General features: G+C 43.3%; 1 protein-coding gene across 1 annotated transcript in view; it reads right to left on the bottom strand.

Moving 5' to 3' along the window:
- RAB3B (RAB3B, member RAS oncogene family) overlaps positions 1 to 25,791 on the bottom strand; it is a 71,025-nt gene that overhangs the window by 20,925 nt on the left and 24,309 nt on the right. Inside the window, exons 3-4 of the mRNA XM_061411984.1 lie at positions 3,229 to 3,347; positions 277 to 401 (exon numbers count right to left, since the gene is read on the bottom strand). Coding sequence (XP_061267968.1) covers positions 277 to 401; positions 3,229 to 3,347 — 244 coding nt within the window. The remainder of the gene's footprint in view (positions 1 to 276; positions 402 to 3,228; positions 3,348 to 25,791) is intronic.

The following is a 25,791-nucleotide window of genomic DNA, read 5'->3' as shown; positions in this document are numbered from 1 at the left end:
GAACTGGTTTAAAAAAAAGATTTCATATATTTAAATTTTATTTATACATCCAGTGTAACAAAATATACATGTATCATAAATAATGCATTACCTAGAATTCATTAGCATGAAGCCCACATGTATATGCCCTAAATATGAAACAACACACACAGAGCACATATGCACATAATTCAGGGTCACAGCACATCCTTAATGTCCCAAATACAAACACACACTTATTCCCTCCATTTGCCCCACTCCAGTGCACACATGCACCCACACGTGTCATGCACATACCAAGCTGCTCTGCGAGGAGCCGGCCCTTCTCAGTGGGAACAACCCTCTCTTCCTCCATATCACACTTGTTCCCCACCAGGATGACCTGGGCATTGTCCCAGGAGTAGGTCTTTATCTGAGTAGCCCTAAAGAGAGACAGGAAGAGGACTGTGTTACCGACACCCTCCTAGGCCAGAAAGGACCCCAAGAAGCTCACAGAAGCCCCTTCAACAAGGTTGCAATCCCACAAGCCATATGTTCAGGCCAATAAAAAAACCTTTTCTCGACAAGTTTTTGAAAGTGAGCATGCATTATTTCTATAATGAGAAATAAACTTTTAAATAGAGGAAATAAAACCAGACCTTTATATAGAGCATACATTTTTTGGGAAGCAGTCCCAAACACCTCAACACCTCACAGGTAGGAACAGTTACCCCCTCTTTGGTTTCCCTACACCTTTACTGTGGCATCTGTTATTACATTTGCTGGATTTATCTGTCTCTCCTTGAGGGCAGAGATGGGTTTATTCTTTTGTATATATAATTTTATTTAGGTATTTATTTTTTATTCTTGGCTGTACTGGGTGTTTGTTGCTATGCCAGCTTGTCTCTAGTTGCAGCGAGTGGGGGCTACTCTTCAGTCCCCTGCACAGGCGTCTCGTTGTCGTGACTTCTCTTGTTGCAGAGCACAGGCTCTAGAGAGTGCAGGCTTCAGGAGTTGCAGCACATGGGCTCAGTAGTTGTAGCTCCCGGGCTCTAGAGCACAGGTTCAGTATGGGGCATGAGCTTAGTTGCTCCACAGCATGTGGGATCTTCCCAGACCCGGGATCAAACCCATGTCTCCTGCAATGGCAGGCGGATTCTTCTGCACTGAGCCACCAGGGAAGCCCCATCTTTGCAGTACCAGCCCCCCGAGCATAGAGCACAGAGAAGTCAGTGAATGTCTGATGAAGGAAGAAGCCAGCAAATAGTTAATCCTGAAGCAGATCTAAATAAACTCTGATCCTATCCTGATACTGACATTCAATCTAACTCAACCTTAACTGCAGACTGGACCAACTACCAACCCTGCTCCTCAAGCTGATTTCACTACCCATCTTCTCTTTAAGGGTGAAAAGCCACTTCATCAATGGATGGAATTCACTCAACCACCATTTGTGCTGAAACTACAGAGAGCCAGGTTCTGTGCTGGGCACTGAGGTTTAGATGGCAGATGGGTGCTAGGCTGGGACCAAGTTTCCCAGAGGCAAAACTGAAGGTCAGAGCTTGGAAAAGACAGATAGTCTTTAGCCTCAAGGCAGGGACCTGAAGCCAACTCCCTGTGCCTTCTGTGCCACTCTTCTGTCATCTTCCTCCCTCCTCCCACCTCCATCCACTCTCAGCTCCTAGATTAGCAACTTAGGTTATTCTTGGAGGAATCGTCACCAGGTGTTAAAGTCACTGTGTTCCTGAGGCAGGATGAACAGGGACTGATGGAGAAAGGGAAGGAGGTCAAGGCTGGCAGGGAATGGGCAGTGTGGAGATACTTAAAGAAAGAGCTAATCTCTTCATGATGGGAGGTGAGGATGGAAGGAGATAGAGAGAAGGTAGAAGGGAGGAGGAGGGAAAAGTCATGACTGGAGGGAAGGGAGAGAATAAGAAAGGGGAAAAAACAGGAGGAAAAAGGTATAATGAGAGAGGAAGAGAAAAAAGAGGGAGGAAAGGAGAAAAAAAGGAAGGCGGAGAAAAGGAGTTGTTAAAAGGAAACAGGGAGAAAGGAGGAAGAAGGGGATGACCAAGAGGCTGAGAAGGAGAACACATGTGTGACAGGCATGTGGGTGGCACCCTAGACTGCTGTTCAGAACTGGGAAGTGGGGGTAGGCAGCCTGAAAGGTCACTCCCAGCTCAAGGCTCCAAGGAACCAATGGCGCCTCACATAGTCATGGCAACTGTTCCTTGGCAGAAGCGAAGTCTTCAAAGGGTAGCTGTTGGGCAAAAAAGAGCAGAAGACAAGCTTGGCACTGGCCAGCACTGCTGAGCTGTGCCCAGCCTGCTCTGCCTCTCTGACTGTGGATAAGAACCAGGCACAGATTCTCCATCTTCCACATTCTTATCCTCTCCACTGAATAGGGACACCCAGTCCTGGCCTTCCCTCTTCACCTCTCCTTCTCTTCATGCTCCCTTCTCCTTGTGAGTAATTTTCCAGGGAGAAAGAAGTAAATCAGCAGTCTCCAACCTTTTTGGCACCAGAGACTGGTTTGATGGAGGCAGTTTTTCCAGGATCGGGGTTAGGGGGGTTTAGTTCAGGCAGTAAGGCAAGAGATGGGGATGTGGCCTGGGGGGTTGGGGGCCCCTGATATAAGTTGCTCAGAGGCTATACCTCTAGGGAATTGTGTCAGATTCTATTGTATATTGAACTGTTATGAACTTGACCCCCACACCCCAGCCAAGGGATACACTTTATAGGAAAACAATATGTGGATTCATTTAGTACTCTGTCCAGAATGATTTTTCCTAAAACACTAATCTGAACCTGTTGTTTCCCAGTTCAAATGTCCTCACATACAAATAAAATCCAAATTCCCTACCCCAGCACATAAAATCCTTCATGACCTCTGTTCTTCTTACCCTCTCACCTACCTTCTTGCCTTTGCACATCTGTACTCTTTTTCTGCAACATTCTTATCCATTTGTCCCTCTGGCTAATTCTTGTCCATCTTCAAACTGTAGTATGTATGTCAGCAATTCCAGGACACATTCCCTAGCTCCCCAAGCTAGGTTTCTACGGCCTGGGTACGACTCTCATCACTGCACCTGTCCCAGGATACTGTCAGTGCCTGCTCACTGATCTATCCTCTCTGCTCATCTGTGAACGTTGTGAAGACAGGAGCCACGTCTTATTCATCTGGTTTTCCCTAACACATAGTGTAGGGCTTAGCACATGCTAGAGTTTCATGAACAATCTGATGAATGGATGAATGAATGACTCTCATACCAGTCTTGGACAGCATTGAAAGATTCCTCATTGGTGATGTCATACATCAGAATGAAGCCCATGGCTCCGCGGTAATAGGCTGTGGTGATGGTCCGGTATCGCTCCTGCCCAGCTGTGTCCTAGGTGGGAAAAGGAAGGAGTCAGCCTCACAGAAAGTCTGTTTTTGTTTCTAAAAAGTCCCTAGGACAATTAACTAATAATCCAAAGTATACTTAAGGAGCATCTATTATTTATCTTGTATTTGGTGACTATAATAAAATGGTTTTTGAAACATCATAGAAATGAGTAAGAAAATAATTAAAATCCCAGTAGAAAAATGAGCAGGAGGAAAGAACATTTCACAAAAGAACTGTAAATAGATAATTATTATATTAAAAGATTTTTCTTTGTTTTTAATTATAATTCCTGTTACAGACAAGGATGTAGTAAGACGTACAACCTTACACCTTGTTTCTGGGAATGGAACTTGGTTCAGTCTTTCTGGAAATCAATTTGGAAGTCCCAAGAGTATTAAAAATATTTGTACCCTTTGGCCTGGAAATTTTTCCTTCTAAAAACTTTTTTACAAAAATAGAAAATCAGACTAACAATATTTATGCACAAAAATTTTGGTTACAACTCTATTTAAACAGTGTAAAACTATCATTAACATATATCCAACTTTAGAATGGTTATGTGTTTATTTATATAAGATGGAACAATGCTTGTATGTGCAATGTAATGTCAGTTTCATAACGATATTTGCAGAGAAGAAAACTGGAAAGAAACACATCAGAAGGTTAATAGTGACTATCTCTGTAAGAAAGATAAGAATTATCAGGATTTTCATTTTCTTCAGGTATTTTTATTGTCTCTAATGCTAAACATGTATTATTTATACAAGGAGAAACAAACATTTTCACTAAAAAAAAATATATGACTAAGACAATTCTTTATCTCAAGCAGCTCACAGTCTAGTTGCAAAGACAAACACAAACAAGCTAAGCCAAACCCCACAATAAAGCGTTAATGGAATAAGCTGGGGTGCTTCACAATGTCCACAGAGTCCTCGTGTCAGGGACCAATCAGTCTTTTCTGTATCATTATAGTTTTAGATGTGTGATCCTGGAGCACATATAAAAGATTTCTTCATATATTACCTCATTTAAATTTTATAAAAAGTCTCTCAGAGGTAAGGATCAGTATTTACATTTTATAGTTGAGAAGGCAAAACTACAGAGAGGGTAAGTGACTTTCCAAGGACACAAAGCTGGTTAAAAAAAAAAAAAGCTATGTCTTAAATCTAGGGATTCTGATTCCAAGTCTGATGCACATATCATTATACCTCAGTCAATGAAACGTTTATCCACAGGCATTTACTGAACACTACCCGTAATGATATTAAAAACAAATAATGGGAACAAAAGAATTATAACATGCCATATTAGTACATATGTTGCATCTATTATCCACAAACTTTAGAAAAACCCTGTAAGGTACATATTATTACTCCCACTTTACAGTTGAGAAAACTGAGGTTCACAGAGATTGTCCATCAAATGTAAGAATCGGGATTCAAAACAAGTCTGTCTGTCTGATTCCTACACCTATTTCAGTATGTCACCTTGGCTATGAATCATAATTTGTGTGATACAGAAATGGAACAAGTATCACCCTTGCCCTCAGGAAAGCTCAGCAAAAGTATAGAGGTGGCTAAGACATACCACCAAACTCATAATTAGCAATGTCATCACTATCAAATAAGTGGTATAAAGAAAATGTGTCACACAATTCAGATAAAGTAGAAATATGGTGATTTAGGGTAGTTATGAAAGATGTCAAAGCAGAGATAGTGCACCAGTTAGGATAGACTGGGTTACTCAATAATAAGCAATCTCAAAATCTCAGCAGCTTCAATAATAAGGTTTTATCTTTCACTATTTTTACATATCCATTAAGAGTTGGCTGGGTGCTCTGCTCTTTGTCTGCTTCATTCCAGGATAACGACTGACAGAGCAGCTATGAGAAGGAAAGAAAGTATCTGAGTCATGTTTTGGCTCTTCCATTTTTCTTGTTCACTGACCAAAGCAAGTCACACGCCCACACCCAAGAAAGCACAATCCTATAAAACGCCCAGGAGGAGAATGGGAAATGTGGTAGATGGCACAACCACTCCCACAGATGGGATCTCTACAAGTCCGGCAGCATTACCTAAAGATGCGGTTACTTGGTAATAGAAGGAAGACAACAGGGATTTTCCTAAATAAGAATTTTCCAAGCAGAGAAGTGAAGGAAAGGTATTTTTGCGTAAGGAAGAGTTTTTTCCCATGACTACTCCAGAAGAACTTAAGGAATTGTGGGAAATGAGTAGGCAATGAAACTAGAAAGAGCTTTGAAGGCAATGCTACAGAATTTGAATTTGATCTTTTTAGGATCAAAGATTTTGAGGTACGATATTAACATGATTTTATCTGAACTTTAGAAAGATCGCTTTGACTGTGATGTGGAGAACAAACTGGAGGAAGTAGACATGGGAAGCAGGCAGGCTGGTTGGTGAGATCTTTGCAATGGCTCTGTTCAGTTCAGTTCAGTTGCTCAGTCGTGTCCGACTCGCTCAGGTGAGACCTAAGAAGTATTTGAACTAGAGTGGTAGCAGTGGGGATGCAGTAGAAATAGATTCAACAAGTATTTAAGGGGTGACTGGCAAACAAATCAGTTATTTTTCTGGCAGGGCTCAGCTTCTTCATGTCCTGTGCAATTCAGCTCTGACCCAGACTTGCACATTACTCAGCAAAACAAAGTCTGCATTTAACACATCCACCATCCTTGAAGAGCATTTGAGTCACCATCTCCTGTTTGTTGAGCATGGTTTGGGGGTGTCTTACTCTTTACTTCAAGCAGCTTATCAGAGTATTGCTTCTGACCACATACAGTACTTCTCCCTAAGAGTTCTGGCAAATAGAATTGTATCCAGCTCATGGATTAGTACTGGAGGAGGAAATGGCAACCCACTCCAGTGTTCTTGCCTGGAGAATCCCAGGGACGGCGGGGCCTGGTGGGCTGCCGTCTATGGGGTCGCACAGAGTCGGACATGACTGAAGCGACTTAGCAGCAGCATGGATTAGTAGTGTAGAATGAATGAGTAGATGGGTGTAATGAATGAGTAGTGTAGAATGGGTGAGTAGATAAATGAATTAAAAAATGAAGGAAGAGATAGATGAGTGAGTGTGCATGAGTGAGGGTGAGTGAGTAAACATCTAACACAGGAATCTTAGGCACTAATATTAGAGAGATACTCCTGTTATATCTACACAAAAGCTCTGTGCGTGGGTACCTATGAACCACTGCAGCAGCTCTTACCTCTACTTCCTGAACTCCTCAGAGCCAACGAGACAGATGAGACTCTTTCTACCAGTGTACAGGCTCAGGCCCCAAATCTTGTTCTATAGGGTTTAGAACTAAGCCACCTGTCCAGACTAGGGATCTAAAGGCCCAAGCAGGATTTTTGAGCACTGCCAGCAGGTCTCATTTCTCCTCACTCCACCTGCATTATACCACTTCTTTGTGACAGTTTCCAGTCTCCCATCTGTACCTGGAATCTGGACCTGTGCTCCATCTCTTTGACAAAGAATCCTGCTACTCAACTGATGCCCAGTTAATTGGAAATCCTGGTATAGAATAATAAATAAGCTTGGACAAGGAATTAGTTTTACCTCTACACTCTCAGTGCCTTGGACTATGCACACATTAGGGATTCAATCACCACTTGCTAAACAAAAAGGCCATATAGTTTTGAGGTTAAGAGCGTGGTCTTTCGAGTTAGACTTCTGGGTGTAAACCCCTATTCTAGCACTTACTAACTTTGTGACAATGGTAGGCAGCCTCTAAAATAATTCACAGTGATTCCTGCGTCCTAGTAGTCACGCTTTTGGATAATTCTCTCCTGGGGCAATTTTCCTTTTGGGGCCTTAGTTTCTTCATCTATAAAGTAGTCTGTAACAACAGACCTATAACATCTATAACAATACCTATTTCACAAAGTTACCACAAAGATTAAGAAAGTTATTATATCCAAAATGTTTGGAACAGTTCCTTATACAGCATGAGTGCCACTTAGGCATTGTTTTTGTACTTCCACAGTCAGCCCTAGGAGCAGGGCCAGCTTCCCAGGGTCTGCTCAGCAGGACTGAACAAGTCTCATGCCATGGGCCACCCTGCTCTCATTCAGACCTGCTCAGGGCAGCATCCATTCAGGGTCTAAATATGATTTGTCATTGTTTAGTTGCTTAGTGTGTCTAACTCTTTTGCGACCCCATGGTCTGTAGCCTACCAGGCTCCTCTGTCCATGGGATTTTCCAGGCAAGAATACTGGTGTGGCTTGTCATTTCCTTCTCCAGGAGATCTTCCCAACCCAGGGATCAAACCCGCATCTCCTGCATTGGCAGATTGGTTCTTTACCACTGAGCCACTTGGGAGGCCCCTCAATATGAAGCTTCCCTCAAAGAGCAGAAAATGGACAGACAGAAAGGGAATGGATGAATTAAGAGTTGAGCAGGCTTTGGTCTGACTCATAGTTTTTCCTATCATTAACTGTGTGATTTTGGATGGCTTTGTTTTTTCATCTCTCTGAAGCTCAGTTTCTTCACAATTTGAATGAAAATAATAATACCTACTTTGTAGGGTGTTTAAGTAAGATTTTTTTAAATGTCTAGCTCATACTAGGTACTCAAGTATAGGAGTATTTGTCCCTTGTATTATTATTTAACTTTTCTAAGGCTTAATTTCCTCATTAATAAAGTGGTGACAATAATATTAGTCCTTTTCTTTAATTTTTTTTTATTGTGGTAAAAGTCACATAATATAAAACATACTATTCTAACCATATTTAACTCTATAGTTCAGTGGCACTAAGTACATTCACATTGTTGGCCAACTCTCACCATCACCCTTCCCCTGAATTTTTCATCTTCCTAAACTGAAACTCTGTCCCCATTAAACATGAATTCCCCATTCCCCCTCCCCAAACCCCCGCCCCTGACCCCTGGCATCTACCAATGTACCTTCTGACTCTATGAATTTGACTATTCTAGGTATCTCCTATAAGTGAAATCAAATAGTATTTGTCTGCAAAATAATAATACCAGTCCTGAAGTGGTTGTGTGAGGATTAGAGATAATGTATTCATAGAGCTTGGGAGAGTGCCAGGCACATAGTAGGTGTGTAATAAAGCTTATAGTAGCTGTGCTTATTACTGTCGATGTTGTTTTTCACCTAAAGAAAAGCAAGGTTGGAAACAACCGTCCAGCTCTCACTATCCTGTGCTCAATGGAAAGTAGCCCAGAGAATCGCTCCTGAAATTCCCTCTCTCTTTTATTTTTAAAAATCACTTTGATGAACATTGATTCCCCTCCCACTGATGAGAGTCAGAAATAGAACCAAAGAGGAGACAGGAAGGAGGGGAAAAAAAAGAGGCATGACTCACTGTCTACTTGAAGAAGGAGATCGTGTCATCAAGAGCAATTGATTCACTTCTACGAAGCAGACATTCATTGAGCTCTTCATATGGGCAGAGCACGATGCCAGAGACTGGACACAACGATACGCAAGCCACTGGCCTGACAGACACGGGGGCCAGGGAGAAGGGAGATAACATCAACTGAACACCTACTATGTGCCAGGCACTTCAATAAGTGCTTCAAAACAAAAATTGCTTCATATATGGGATCTTATTATTTGTACTAACCAAATAAAACCTGCTAAGTGCCAGGCACTATGCTAAGCACTTTTCCTATTTTACTTAATTTTCAAAACAGCCTTGAAATACTGTTATCTGTACTTACAGATAAGGAAAATTTAAATAACTTGCCTAAGATCTTATAACCAGTTCATGGCAGACTGAGATTCAAACCTAGGTCTTATTCCAAAGCCTGTGCTCTTCCCAGAAGGCCTTTGCTGTAGGTTATTCCTCTTAACTATTACATCAGCCTGAAGCAGGACAAGTTTGAGTCCCCATTTTATATATGAATTAACTGAGGGTCACAGAGTTTAAGTAACTTGCTAGAGTCACAAACTACAAGGAAGTAGAGTCAGGATTCAAATTCTGTGTTTTGACAAAAGTTTGTGTATTGTCTACACAGCTTATAGCCCAACCAGACTGTATATTCTGAATTCTTCTCCGCTCCTCAGGATAGGACCCAGCCCACTTCCAGACAGGAGAACCTCCAACCATTTCTAAGTTTCCCTAAGGCCAACGTCGCTCTGCCACCATAGAAAAGGGCTGGAAATCACCCACAAAGCTTAAATGGAGTCATGTGTCTGGCACACAGGTGTTCAACCAATATTAGTTATCTTCTTTATCTTCCACTGAATCATTGACCCAACACAGATCCATCATTTCTGAAATTTCCATATTGTCACCCACACATGCAATACTCATTTCTGCTCCATATGTCTCTTCATGTACTCTCTTGGCCACATATGCCCTCTCCCAGCTCCTCCACGTGTCTTAACTATCAGACTGTTGAATTCTAAAATTAAAAGTAAATCTTAGAAGTTACTCAATCCACCCACTCACTTAAAAAACGAATTCCTTCTATAGCATACTTGCATTAAGTGTTCCCAGTGTTAGATGCCTACCACCTCAAAAGGCAGCCACTCCACTGATGGACAGTTCTGAGTATTACAACATTGCTTCCTTCTGTTGAACTGAAAGCTGCATGTGGTAATTTCTATCCATTGATTTAATTCTGTTCTCTGGAGACCCAAAGAATAAATCTAATTTTTCACTCATGTGGCAGCCCTCCAAATATTTAAGTCCTATGTTTGTTTAGCTCTTAGAGTTTACAAAGTATTTTTTTCTTATTATCTCAGATGGTTCCCAGAGAAATCCTATGAGAGAAGAACCAATATATCCATTCCATATTTAAAAAAAAACAAACCTGAGACTTGTAGAGATGAATGATGAAAAGAGGCTTAAATAAAACCAGGTCTTCTGGCTCCAAGAGACAAATGTTCTTGGCACTGGACCCCATCCCTGCTGTTTCAAATCACCTGTCACAGGAGCCACAATCAAATGGAATGACCAGAAAGAACAGTGACAGGAACCTGAAACAGTGTCATGGGAAGAGCAGCTGAAGCAAGAAAGAAGCTCTGAGGAAGGGTACTGCCATCTCCAAATATCTAAAGTGCCTAAAGGATTTTCATTCTTTTCCTTTCTTTTTTTTCCGAATCTTCACTGGGCACTGATTATGTGGTAAGTGTTGGTTAGATCCTGAGGATATAAGGTTGAATATTATACATACCTGCTTAAACTCTATAGTGTCTGTTTACTGTAAAGAGAAACATGTATTGAATGGGGACTTTAAAGCAGGAGAGGCCATTCCCACAGAGCCTTCTAGCACCTTTCCCTGAGGCAACACTCTTCCTCTGGAGCTCGACTCAACTCAGCAGAGAAGCTGCCCTGACCATCCTGGCAATGTCGAATGCTACAATTACATCCTCTGCTGGCACCACGTACTTCTCCTTTGTAGCACTATAATTTTGCATTTATTTGTGTAATTATTTGATTAAAGACTGTCTCCCCTGCCAAACTGCAAGGGCCATAAGAACAAGGTGTCTGGTTTTGCTTATTCTTTGGTCTTCAGTGCCTGGCATAGCACTGGCACAGGGGGCAGGGAGATTTCCAATAAATATTTGAAAAGGACTGAAAGGGTGAACTTTGGGAGTGACTGCAACATTTCTGATAGAGCACAATGAATGTCAGATGGGTCTTTTCTAAATCTCGTCTCCTAAATCTCATCTCTTTTGGTCTAAATCCCTCCCTTTACTTCCCACTGGCCACCTCATAGGCTACAAGCATCTCAGTAGAAAGCAGACTCTTCAGGATTGATTCAGGCTTCCCTTCCAGTTCCTTCCCTCCCATTCCTCCACTGAACCAGTGAGTTTCAGATTTGCCTAACTACTTGTGGTTTTCCAAACACTGCTCCTTCACACCCCTGGACCTTAATCTGATACGCTGATCTTTGCCTGAAATCCCCTTTCTCCTTTATGATTCACAACTTTATTCAAGGTCACATCCTCTGAACTGTCCTTGACCTCCTCTCCCCTGACAAAGTAACTTCTTTCTCCATCCTCTTTAGTTTGGCATTAGATCACTGCATGTATCACGCTTATTAGAGTTACTGGGTTATTCATCTGTCTCCTCTGAGACCCAATATTTATTTAGCTAAATTAAATCCCAGGTCCTCAATTATAGCACCCAGCACATAGTAGGCACTTAATAAGAATGCTGGTGAATGAAACTCAAAGGCTGATTCTGTGCTAAGGACAGAAAACTCATTTAGAAACTCAGGATTGGTAGGAAAATCACCTGTGAGAAAAGGGTCCCCTCTTCTTTCTGATTCCTTTCCAAGTTATTAGACAAAAGAGGAAGACCCAGAGCAGTGACAGACTTAAGAAGTCACACAACTAGGAAGAGGTTATATCTGGGGCCTCTGTCCTTGCTTGGATTCCTGCCCTATTATATACATGCTTGCCAGTCAAACTTCTCCCTGCCCCTCTTTAGCTCATTCCCTCCAGGCAAGGTTGCCGGGGTGGGGGTGGGGGGATGATGAGCACCAGGAAGACAGGTAATAAGAGCTGAGCTGGTTCTCCCCTCATCCTACACCTTGACCTGCAGCTGCCAAACTCCAAGCCCTTTGTATTCTGTAGCACCTGGGAGCTGAGGCATCGTGTCCCATAGAAATGGGAGGAAAGCAGGAGAGAGCTTTTCAGGGACATTCAGTGGAGCCAAGGAGAAGCAAGGGATTGAGGAAAGGAAAGAGTGTCCCCTTAAAGCTGGCTTGGTGTTATACCCTCTGTCCTCAGTAGTATAGACCACACTCGGAGCACCCTACAGTTTATAAGCATTTTTGTTGCATCATCTCATTGGATTCTAACAATGACCTTGTGATACAAACTTTTGAGAGTCAGAAGGAAAATCAGTCTTTGAGCTCACCCCACTCCAGTACTCTTGCCTAGAAAATCCCATGGATGGAGGAGCCTGGTAGGCTGCAGTCCATGGGGTCTCGAAGAGTTGGACACGACTGAGCGACTTCACTTTCACTTTTCACTTTCCTGCATTGGAGAAGGAAATGGCAACCCACTCCAGTGTTCTTGCCTGGAGAATCTCAGGGATGGGGGAGCCTGGTGGGCTGCTGTCTATGGGGTCGCACAGAGTCGGACACGACTGAAGTGACTTAGCAGCAGCAGCAGCAGCAGCAGTCTTGATTGCTTTATTTTGCATGTAGCGAAATTGGGACTCAGAGGTAAAGTAACTTTCCTAAGATGTTACAGCTACTTATATTTTTGACTAGGCTGGGACTCAAATGCAAATATTCTGACTCCACCTCCAGTATTCTTTCAGCACACCATGAATTGCTGTCACTACTGATTTACAGATAAGAAGATTGGAGTCTAAGGAGTTCAGTCACAGGTAGTGATCCTTGAGGACAGCGGGCAGGAAAAGAGGTCACTGGAACCCAGGATTGGGTATTGGAAAGCACTTCCCTGCCCACGCAACTCCTATCTAACCTTTGAGGTCCAGGTCAAAGGGCACCTATTCTGGGAAATTCTTGGGGATCCAATATCAAAATTCATTTTTTTGGACCGTCACAGAATATACCTGAGCCTTATTTTAGTGATAGCAGAACACAGAACCTTCAAGTTAGAAAGCCCTTGTGGAATTGATTACATATGTGAGAGTAATCAATTCCACAAACATTTACTGAGCCTACACTGTGCCAGTGAATAAGACCCACATGATTTCTGCCCTCAGAATTCTCAGTCTAGCAGGGAAACTACCTCACATGTGGCAAATCCTTTGAGAAGTTATAGGATGATACATATGATACCTATAGGGTCTCCCTCATTTTACAGGTGAGAAGTCCAGCTCCAGAGAGGTGAATACCCTGCATTCTTATTTTTGGCATTGATCTCACACAAAACCCGCAAAGCCTCTCACAGATACGAATGATTTCCACTAAGATACAGGCACTACATTTTACTTCACACAGATAAACTAAAGATAGAGTGGTTCCTTTCATTGTTCCTCAGTGAACCTGGCACAGCTTAGGTTTTCAATATTTATTTATTTATTTATTTTTGGCAGTGCTGGGCTGGCTTTCTCTAGTTGCAGTGAGTGGGAACTACTCTCTAGCTGCCGTACACAGGCTTCTCGTTGTGGAGATTTCTCCTGCTGTGGAGCAGGAGCTCTAGTACGAGGCGGCCTCGGTAGTTGTGGCGCATGGGCTTAGTTGCTCCACTGCGTGTGGGATCTTCCTGGACCAGCAATTGAATGGTGTCTTCTGCACTGGCAGGTGGATTCGTAACTGCTGAACCATCAGGGCAGTCCCTTCAATAACTATTCTTGAATGAATGGATCATAGATTCTACATCAGGGATTTGTTTCAACTCCCATCTACATCTCATCTAGGCTGTGGACTCAGGGCCGTGCCTTTCATTTCTATAGCCTCAGCAACAACCTAGAGCAAGGCATGGCACCTGGCAGGTATTCCAAAAATACTAAATGAACAAAGGAACGAATAAATGAGAGAAAGCTGGGTAATATTATCTCTCTGTTGCCTCAAATAACAAAGATGACATGCCCCATACTTGTTCCTCTTCTCAAAACCCCTCCTTACCTCAGTTTCTATGAAACCTTACTTTACCAGCGCTTCCCCTGCACCTCCTCCTGCTCCTGTCTCCTAAACTGGCTCTTTATCCGCTGGGCCCTTTACTTCCAAGTTTCAGATGCAAATTTCCAACTGTCTGCCAGACGTCTCCATTTAGTCTGAATGCCTTAGACATGTACATAGTTGACTATTAAGTAAGACCTACTTCATTTGTGTCTTCTCCAGTTACTAAGCCCTCATCAGTACCCAGGACAGATCTGGGCACATAGCAGGTGTTTTAAAGATGCCTGCTGAAAGAACAATCATCCCTGACACCCCAGTGCTTTTGCATGGACAAATTTAGCATCAGAGTTGCCAATCCATTTCCTCTTCAGTCTTTTTGCCTCCCAATTGACATCAGCACTATTCAGAGCAGTCTGAGGAGTCTCCCTAGGGAATCTGCTTAATTTGCCACCTGCTGTATCCTTTCAGTGACTCACCCAACTCCCCTTCAAGACAGGAAGAAATGGGAGAAGAAGTGATGTGGGAGAGGGCCAGGAGAAAAAAGAGAAGCTTGAAACAAGATTATACTTAATATATCCCCAGGTAACAGCGAGCAAAAGGAAATGATTGTTAGATTTTATATTAAGAAATGGCTGGTGATAAAAATAGGACCCTTGTCAGACAATTTGAAGAAAACAAATGGTTAATAAATGTATAGATGATTGTTCAATAAGTAATCAGAGAAATGCCATTTGAAATAATGAGATACCATTTTACGCTATTAAATTAGCTAAACTTAAACTAAGATAATATTCGATGCTGGCAAAGGTAGAGTATAATGGGAATCTCACTAGTGAAGTCTATGCAAAGGATATAATCTGAAACTGAGGAAGAGTTTTATATACAAAGATGATCACTGATCACTGCAATGTGATCCATAACAGCCCCAAGTTGGAAAGTAGTTAAATGTTCAAACAATGGAGAACAACTAAACTTCGAGAGGCCAGAACTTGTACCTCATTGTTTTGCCGCTGTTCAGAGTGACCAAAATATGGTAAATGCAACAAATACTGTTAGTGAATAAATTAATGAATAGATATGGTACATTTTCCTTGTAAAATGCTATGAAGTCATTAACATATTTTAAAAGATTTTCTAACAACTTTAGCTGTATTCATGTCATAGCTTTACATTAAAAAAGACAAGATAGAAAATTGAATATACATCATGATCTCAATTATGTTGAAAATTCATAGAAAAGAAACCAACCACAGTGTCAGTAAAATTTTCTTCTTTATGTTTGTATATAATCTCTAAGTGTTTTTTAATGAGTGTATATTACTTTTATAATTAAGAAAAACTAAACTCATAATGAACACTGGCAGTTGCTATTATTATGAATAGTCCAGGGAGAAGGAAACATGGGAAAAAATAAGGAAGACAAATCATAAGTTGATCATTGTTGTAGATGGATGATGGTACTCAAGTACTCCTTAGTCTTCCTACTTGAGTGTATGTTTGAAATTTTCCATTATAAACAGCTAAAAAGAAAAAAAATAGTAAGGCCCAAAACAGCATGGCATCTGGGGAAAGTATAAGCAGTTCCATTTTCACTGAAGTGTAAAGTACAATATTATATGGATTCTAAGATGCCCTTTTTTGTTTCACATTTTAACATCTCTGAAATAAGGATATACCTTACAATTGATAGCGTTTTCAATTTTTGAAACACAGTACTTAAGATAGGAAGTGAGGCTGGAACTAGATCGTGGAGGTCTTGAATGCCAGGTACTTGGACACCGTCCAGAAGAGAACAGGGAACCACTGAGGGATTTAGTGGTACCCACCCAACACAGGGGGCTGCTAGGTGGCGCTAGTGGTAAAGAACCCACTTGCCAATGTAGGAGATGGAAGAGACACATCTTACATCTAAGATATAAGGTTCTATCCCTGGGTTGGGAAGATTGCCTACAGGAGGGCATGGCAACCCACTCCAGTATTCTTGCCTGGAGAATCCCATGGACAGAGGAGTCTGGTGGGCTACAGTCCATAGGGTTGCAAGAGTCAGACACAACTGAAGTGACTTAACAGGTACGCACCCAACCTGTTGTGTAGGGGACATTCATTAAGTGTGTGCTAAATGGTGAGGCTTTTGAGGATGGGGAAACTGCTGCTCATGCCAAGGGCCAGGGGACACCGGGACACTGACTTTTATAGGAGATGAATTTGAGGCCTTGCTGTCTCCTCCTCATCATCTCATGAGTCCCATTTCTCTCCAGCTCGGCAGGGTAAAACCATCAGGTTGTCTTGATAAAGGCTTTCTCTCTCCAAATCCTCAATTACTTCCATTTTCCTGATAGTAAGAAGTATTTTCCCAGAACCTGAGCCAACAAAAGCTAAACAAATGTAAATGTCCACAAGCCTGGGTTCCATGGTACATTCTGACATGACATTCTAAAACCTTTTTAGCCAAAAACAAAACCTTGGGCTAAAGCCTGGCCCAGGGACCCACTTATGAACTCATTTCTAAACAGAGACATAGGGAGTTAATATATAGAGGGCAGCTAATAGGCTAGAGTGAACTCCCTAGCACTTCTGGGACTTAACTTAGAAAGACAGTCCAGGATCTCCATCCTGCCCTGGGCTGGGCTTTCCCTTTGGTCCCATAGCTACTTTCTCTTGGGAGTTGGCTCGAGTCACCATAGCAGACAAGTCCCCTGAGGATCATTTGCATACAGGTGCCACAGTGTTCTAAAAATAGAATAAACACTCAGCTCCACAAAGCAAATGCCTTGAAATTTATTTACAAGGGAGGGGAGACAATCATGTAAAGAGGGAGGAGGGACCTGTCAGAGGCAGCCTGACAATAAGGGAACCACATGGTGCAGGCTGGGAGTCAGGAGGCCTGGGTATGATTCAATTCTACCACTAACTTGCTTTGTGGGTTTATGAATACCATCTTCCCCACCCCACCCCCCACACTCTGGGCCTTGGGTTTTCCATCTTTAGATGATTTTTAGGGCCCCTTCTAGCTCTGTAAATAACAAGAGTAGTAGTAATAACAATAGCAAGAGTAATAATAATTGCTAGCATGAATTGAATACCTACTAAGTGTTAGGCAGTGTGACAAGCATTTTTTTTTCTTGCATTATTCATCAACCCTCACAATCAGCTCTTTGAGGCAGGTAGGACAGAAACTGAGGCACAACATGTGTTAGTACTTGCCCAAACTAACGAATATTGGAGGTAGGAGTTTAACCCCTGTGCTAGAGTGACTTCCAGAATACTAAAATGTTACACTTATTCCTGATTTTTTTAATCTAACAGTTTCACAGCCTTAAGCTCATGCCATCTCTTACATTCTTTCTCTTCAGGTTCTAACCACCCTAGGCTGTTCCCCAGGTCCCAAACATTGTGTTCTTCAAAGTCTCCTTGCTTTTCTCACGCTGGTCCTTCTGACTGGAACAGCCTGATCCCCTGCCCTGCTGAACTTGTCACCACTTACCAATCAGAATTCAGTTCAAATGCTTCCTTCCCAATTCATTTTCTCCAATACCCACTGGCAGAAGTGATGACTGATTGCCATTTGTTGAGAATAAGAGTATGCCAGGTACTATGCTAATTCTTACAACGTTTTAAGAGAGGTTCTATTATCACAACCATTTTACAGATGAAGTTCCTGAGGTTAAATACTTGCCTTAGGTCATATAGCTAGATAAAAATCTGAATCAGACAATCTGACCTCACAGCCTTCCTAAGCCCTTCTCCGCCCTCTCTCTAATGAAATCACGTATGAATTGCCAAGGTGACTGTCTCCTCCACCAGACTACAAACTCTTCTAGTTCTTCTTCCCTTTTTTTTTTTTTTTGCTTTGCTTTTTGTTTTATAGGATTAACTGAATTGCTGGAAAGTAATTTGGAGCAGCATAGAAAAGATGAAAGACTAAGTTCTTCATTCTGTCTGATCTTTCTCTGCCATTTAAATCCCTTTGGGAGGGGCTTCCCTGGTGGTCCAGTAGCTAAGAATTCATGCTCCCAGTGTAGGGGGACTGGGTTTGGTCTCTCGTCAGGGAACTAGATCCCATTTGCTGCAACTAAAAGTTCGCCTGCCACAACTAAAGATCCCAAATATCTGCATGCTTCAATGAAGACTGGAGATCCCACATGCCTCAACTAAGACCCAACAAGGCCAAATAAATAAATAAAAATAGTTTTTAAAAATCCCTTTGGGAGTAAGTATATATATTTAATTATATACCTTGGCACCATTTTAGTTTCCATCTCAGGAGTGTGGGTGAACCACCTCCTCCAAGAAGCCACTTCAAATCCTCATTCTCATCATCCCATTAATTTTAGTGTCCTTCAGCATTTATACTTCATTTAATTAAACACAGTAAGTATTAATGAGTGGGTTCTGTGAGGGGCGGTGGTTAAGAGTCTAGATTTGGGGGTTAAGGACACCTGAGTTCAAATTCCAGTTCTGCCACTTTCTGGCACCTGACCTTGAACCAGATCTAACTCAGAGCCAACTAGTTAGCTGCAAAGCGAATATCCTTTCTTTGGTGGTGTTGGGAAGATAAAATGAGATGAATGTTGTGATAGTGCTTGGGCAGCTGTAAAGTTCTGAATAAACATTAGTCACAATCATTTAATTGACAGTTTGCTCTTATAATCTGTGGTTCTTGCCCTGGTGTCATATGCAGGACAGGCCTTGGATTCCCGGAGAGCTGGAGCTGTAGGAAAGTGTGAAGAGCGAGGAATCCAAGAAAGCAGGGATGCTAACTGCCTGAGCAAACTTCCCTGGAAGGAAATTAAAGGTCTAATTATGCCTCTGCTGGTGGTGAATTTCCAGGCCAGCCTTGGGCTCAATCAGTTAACACAGCAACACAGCAGTGGGGGAGGACAGTAGCCAGAGAGAACATTTTCTCTCCCCACAAAATGGCATCTCATGGGAGCCTGGACATAAAGTCCAACCTTAGAATCACCTCTGATTTTCTCCAATCACTCTTTCTCTTCTTATTTCCCTTATCTCTTCCTCCCCAGGTCCCAGCAGAGAAAACTGAAAGCTTCAGCCAGTTTATGGCACTGTGGGTTCAACCTGGAGTCCTATTAGTACCATCCCTGCAGAAAAGGCTGGGGTGTCCTGGAATGGCTCATGGCAGCACTTAACTGTTGCTGTGGTTAGGTCTCAATATTTATATGCAGAAATCGTGTGGTCCAGTGGGAAGAGCCCTGGCTTGGAGGTGAGTCATGAAAGCTGGGGTTCGAGTCTCACGTAATCCAGCTATGTGACCTCTGATAAAGCACAGATGCTTTACTTCTCTGGGCCTCAGTGTCCTCATGTATATAATGAGGATGACAAGACCTCTCAGAATCAAATGAGATCAGATATACCAGATGATCTGACCAGACTAGTGTCCAGAGGGCAACGAGAGGACAGCAAGTAAGAAAGCAGCATGTCCATTCCGGACAGGCCAACCCGAGAGAAAGCCCAGGCCTCCCAGCCACTGATGGGCAGAACTGTCCAGAGGAAGTTCCCTGCGGGGAGGTAAAACTTAATCTAGGGCCAAGGGAAGGGTTGGGCATGTGAGCTGCACAGAGAATGCTGGCCTTGACTTTGAGAGGTACAAAGTACAACCTGAGAACTCAATTTCATTTTGACAACTTCTACTGAATGCCTACTCCTTGCCAGGCCCTGTGCTGTGTGATGGAACTGTGGATCTGTATCAGACTTGGCCCTTGCCCTCAGGGAGCTTGCAACCTGAGAGGAAGACAGACAAGTTCTAGATACATGCAATGTAGCTGGTAAGTATGAGAACTAAAGGAGGAGCCCTAAACCCAGGCTCAGGGAGAGGTGGGTCAGGAAAAGAGACCCAGAGAAACTTAGACTTGAACTGAGTCTTTAAGTCAAATGGAAGTTTGCTGGTGGGAAATGGGGAGGAGAGGTCAGGCTCCCCCGTCCCTGGGATTCTCCAGGCAAGAATACTGGAGTGGGTTGCCATTTCCCTCTCCAATGCATGAAAGTGAAAAGTGAAAGTGAAGTCGCTCAGTCGTGTCCGACTCTTAGCGACCCCATGGACTGCAGCCTACCAGGCTCCTCCATCCATGGGATTTTCCAGGCAAGAGTACTGGAGTGGGGTGCCATTGCCTTCTCTGGAGAAGGGGAAGGAAGTAGCAAAAACTTGTATCCTAACTCTCACAGCCAAGAGGCGCCTAAGTAGACATGACAATTAAGTGTAATATGGCATCCTGGATGGGATCCTGGAACAGAAAGGGGATATTAGATAAAAAATTAAGGAAATATGAATAAATTGTGGATGTCAGTTCATAATAAGATATCAATATTGGTTAATTAGCACAAATGTACCATACTAGTGTAATAAGGTAAAAGGAGAAACTGGGGATGGGGTAAATGGGAACTCTCTGCAATACTGTTTGCAGATTTTCTGCAAATCTAAAACTATCCTAAAAAATAAACTTTGGGTTTTTTTTTAAAGCACATCCTATGTTTGGATCGGCAGTTTGGAGAACACAAGGGTGCAGTGTGGACTGACTGAAGGCTGAGTGACTGAAGATGGACCTGGGAAGGTAAGGAAGGGCCTGGAATGCCAGGCAAAGCAGTTTCCTGGGTATGGATGGGCAGCCCTCCCTGGTTTAAAGCCGTGCAGTGACAGTGATCAGAGAGCATGTGAAGGAAGCAAGGCTGAGGGCAGGGAGATCCATTCAGCTCCAGATACAGTCCAAGGAGAAGAGAACAAGAATCTGAGACAGGAAAGGGGCAGAGGGACAGGCAGGCTCAGATTGCCCTGGTTAATATTTAGGGGACAGAACTGAGGAGGGGATGCATACAAGAGAAATTTGGAGGGTAGAACTGATAGTTTTTATGAACAACTGGATGAGTAGGACCAGAACTGAGAATAAAGGGGGACCCTCAGTTTTAAGCTGGGGGCAGTGGTTGGGGTGCTCAAGAGAGGGAGCATAGACACCCCCTTGGACTTGACCCCCCCATCATCTCCCTCCCCATCACCCCCTGGGCCTGAGCTCAAAGTCTCTGCGTCATTAACACAGAGTCGACAGACTTCACAGAGGAAGGTGAGAAGCACAGGCGTAGAGAGAGGATAAGAGTTTCCAGCTGTCACCTGGCAACCCAAGGTGTGGGGCAGTGGTGTTGGGCCATGATGTGGGGGAAGGGGGAGCCTGCAGAAGGAAGGAATGATAAATCCTTAGTTGAGTGGCCTCCCTGACACCTCCCCCTGCCCTTAGCAACCCATCAGGCAAGACCCCAGGAAGCGAGGAGAATGTCCTGCATTTGAAGGCATCCAGGCATCTTCAGGGGCAGAGCACTGCTGCTCTCTCCAGCCCCCATTGAAAACGGGAGTAAAAGGTCCACAGCTCACATCTGATTTCTCTGCTGATGAACTCCACCCTGTACACACCATGGCTCCAATCTTAAAAATGGCAGCAACCAAGACTAGTCACACAGTACAGCACAATAGAGCACTCATGAACTTATCCTGCTCCACCATTCTCTGAGTGACTGTGGGCAAATTTACTGACCACCTAATATGTTACAGGCACCATGCTAAGTCCTTTCCTTTTTTTCTCTGGTTTGCTGCGCTACTAAAGTAGCCGTTAATGTTATCCCCATTTTACAGCTGAGGAAACAGGTTCAGAGACATCGTTATTTGTCACACTGCTGGGGCCATGTTTTCACTCTACCTCTACCACAACTAACGAAGCCCCCACCCATCCTCTCATACTGCCAGAATGTGCTCCTCACCGGGCACTGCATTAAGTGCTGAACCACTTAATTACATACCTGTTTATCAGTGATGCCCATTAGAATCACCTGTGAAGCTGTAGAGGGTGGAGAGAGACAGGGCTGGTAGAAAGGGAGAGAAGCTGGAAAGCTAACGGGGGATAGTTTGAAACAGATAACCCATCCCTTTCTGAGAGTGTTTCCTTGGAGACGCAGCTCCAATTTTCAGCTATGACACTGACTCTCAACCACCTGTGAGTTCTTGGGGTATCACAGGGCAACAGGAAGAGTGGTGAAGGCAGTTGGCTGTAAAAAGAGCACAAGTTCTGAACCCCTATTGTGCCATTTACTAACTTTGATGATATTTGTTCAAGTCTCTTAACTTCTGAGTCTGGTAGTTTTGTCATCTGTTCTGTGCTCCATCATTGTGATGATTTTCTTTTAAAGGCATGTAAAGTACCTGTACAATCTATAGTTGTTGCTCAATAAATTATAACTCAACAATATTTTCACCATCTATCGAGTGCTTTCTGAGCACCCAAGTTGTTACATATGTAATGATATAACAAGGAGGGTGGGGTACAGGGCATCATACATGGGTTTTGAAGCCCAGTGTACATGCGTGCTAAGTCGCTTCAGTCATGTCCAACTCTGTGCAACCCTATGCACTGTAGCCTGCCAGGCTCCTCTGTCTGTGGGATCTCCAGGAAAGAATACTGGAGTGGATTGCCATGCCTGCCTCCAGGGGATCGTCCCGATCCAGGGATCGAACCCTGATCTCTTACGTATCCTACACTGGCAGGCAGGTTCTTCACCATTATCACCACCCGGGAAGCCCCTAAAGTCAGAAAAACCTGGATTAAAATCTGGAGTCTAGAGACTTCCTGGTTCCAGTGGTTGGGACTTCGCTTTCCAATGCAGGAGGTGTGGGTTCGATCCCTGATGGGGGAGCTAAGATCCCACATGCTTTGGGGCCAAAAAACCAAAACATAAAACAGAAACAATATTGTAGCAAAGTCAATAAAGACTTTAAAAATGCTCCACATCAAAATAAAAATCTTAAAAAAAATAATCTGGACTCTACCACTTACTATTTTAGTGAACTTAAGCAAGCTACCTAACTTCTCTGGACCTCAGTTTTGTTGTTCTTGTTTAGTTACTAAGTCATGTCCGACTCTTAAAGACCCCATGGACTATAGCCTGTCAGGCTCCTCTATCCATGGTATTTCCCATGCAGGAATACTGGAATGAGTTGCCATTTCCTTCTTCAGGGGATCTTCCCAACCCAGGAATCGAACCTGTGTCTCTTTCATTGCAGGTGGATTCTTTACTGCTGAGCCACCGGGGAAATCTGGACCTCAGTTTACTTATCTATAAAATAGGGATAATAACAATACCTAGCTAGTCACAGGATTGCTGTGAGAACAACATGAGTTGCTGAAAGCACTGAGCACAGTGCTGGCCGTTAGGCAGTGCCATTGTCAGCTCACATCAACTCTGCCAGAGGTATTATTAGCCCCATTTTGCAGGTGAAGATATTTTACATAAATGGTGGTTGCTGTTTATTGCCACAATAACTATTGATGTGTGAAATGGAGAGGGAGGCCTTCTGAGTAAGAAAGCAAAATCCTCCAGCCTCCGGGCCTCTAAAACCAGGGATCAAGAGGAAGCAAGACCCATATCCCTCCCCTGTGGCCCCCACACAACCACTGTCTGTAGCCTTTATTCCTCTATTCATGTCAGTCATGGCAAGAAGCCCCAGTCTTCCAGGCCATTCCTAATTACTGGGCTTTGATTCCCATACAGCTGTGTATATCATCTTTTCTAACCCTATTTTCTCCTCTCCCCCTTGAAGGCTTTCCCTGGGCCTTCTGAAACCCACAGTTGGTCATCAGAAAAATTTCATTTTCCTCCACCTCTGGTCTGGATGTTTTCCTCACCTTCCTGCTGTGATTGAAAGCTGATTCTCCTTGAGGGCATGGCTTCTCCCAAATTGATGGCTGCTCCTCTCTCTCCACCTCTGAATCTCTGGGCCAGAAAGTAGGACACATGTTATTGCTTTCCACCCCTGCCTGCAGATCATTCTCTTTCCCTCCTTCAAAAAACAATATGCCCTCCAGCTTTGGGTCTCACATTATGAGATTATGCCACCCACTCATCCCTCTGCTGACCAGTGAGCAGTTCTTGCTTCATGTTACTCTCTCCATAATTCTTGGTGATTTCATAGCCACAGAAGTGAGCCTTCCCACATCTTCCCTCAAGTTCCTCTTCTCCCGTCATGCTGATCTCCATCCCTACCTCAGCCACTCACAATTATGCCCTGCACCTTGTTGGTAACAATAGGAATTTCAACCTCCTATTCTCAGATAGCTATGATCTTTCTAGCTCATTCCTTCTAGATTCCCAGCTGCAAGTCTTCAACCTCTACCATCTTTTCACTGCCTTTACATCATCACCTCCTTCTCTGTCCAGCTTGAATTCTAGGGCCTGTTATGACTCTGGCTTCTCACACACACCTCAGACTCCGCTGGTCCTCTATTCCTTCGTCATACCCATTCAGCAAAACAACACTTTCATTAGAGCCAGCTCTCTGCCTCTTCTATGACTGCATCCACAGGGTAAATAACATGGTCGGAGAAAACACACAACTATGCTCTGAATTCATGAATTTAAATTTATGATCACTAATTTCAAGTGGAGCCCTAATGGTAATCAGCAATCAAATTACATTTCCCTAGTCTATTCCCTCTCCCACCTTCTGAGACGACTTTCTCCTCTGTTCTTGAATCTCTGCCAAGAATCTCTGTTCTTGAAACTCTCAGCTGACGACCTTGCTTCCTACTCCACCAAAAAAGTATCCAAGAGAATTCCCACCAGCACATGTAGCCCCTAGCTGTGTGTGTGTGTGTGAAGTCACTTCAGTCGTGTCTGACTCTGCGATGCTATGTCTGTAGCCTGCCAGGCTCCTCTGTCCATGAGATTCTCCAGGCAATCTGGAGTGAATTGTCATACCCTCCTCCAGGGGATCTTTCTGACTTAGGGAGGATCCTGATCGAATCTGCATCACTTTATGTCTCCTGTATCGGCAGGTGGGTACTCTACCACTAGCGCCACCTGGGAACCCAGCCCCTGGCTGCACCTGTGCCCATTCCTTCCCGCTCTGCCATGTTAATATGGACGCACAGTCTGTGCTCCTAGCAAGGACTCGCTGTGTGTGTCATCCCATTCTCTCTCATCAACTCAAGGACACTGTCCTAAAAGCTCTCCTCTGCCTCCCACGATGTCAGTTTTGTTTTCTTTCTTTGTTGGTTGCTTGATTTGTTGATCTCTATTGAATTGTTCCACCGGCACACGAACATGATGCCACTTCTCTCATCTTAGAAAACAAAAATCAGAAACATTTTCCGACTAACATTCCCCTTCATCTTCAGCTACCCGAAATCCTTAGAAGTGTTATGTACGCCTGGTCTCTCTAGTTTCTCTTCTCTCACTCTTAGCAGGCTCTCATCGCCACTACTCCACCAAAACAGCTAGCGTCAAGGTTACCAATAAAATTCCTGCTGCTAGATCCAGTGGTCAATCCTCAGTCCTCATACAGACTGAGCAGCAGCACTGGACACAGCTTCTCTCTTCTCCCTCAAAAAATTCTCTGTTTGGCTTCAAAGACCCCACATTTTCCCTTTTCAGTTGTTCTTTTTCAGTATCCTTTGTGATTCTTATCTTCCCAACATCTTCATGTTGGAATATCTCTGGTCTTTACTCCTTAGAATGTTCCTATTCTTCTATCTTCACACCTTTCCTTTTTATCTTGTTTGGCTTCTTGGTTTTAAATACCTTCTCTATGCTAATGACTTGCTAATTTATATCTCCAGGCAGGGCCTCTGGCCTGACCAGCAGATTCATTTATCCAACAGCCTATTCTATATCTCCACTTGGTTATCTAACAGGCATCTCAAATTTAACATAACCAAAACTCAGTACCCAATTGTCTCCCCAAATCCTGATGTCCCCGAAGTCTTCCAGATCTGAGTTAGAGGCATCATTAACCTTCCAGCTGCTCAGTCCAAACACTTGGGATCATCCCTGACTCCTCTCCTTCCTTCTCTCCCACATCCAATTTAACAAGAGACCCTGTCAACAATATTTTCAAACTGTACACACTCTGACTACCATC

This window comes from Bos javanicus, chromosome 3 (genome assembly GCF_032452875.1).
Source record: "Bos javanicus breed banteng chromosome 3, ARS-OSU_banteng_1.0, whole genome shotgun sequence".
NCBI classification, from domain to species: Eukaryota; Metazoa; Chordata; class Mammalia; order Artiodactyla; family Bovidae; genus Bos; species Bos javanicus.
This window is presented reverse-complemented; position numbering and strand designations above follow the sequence as displayed.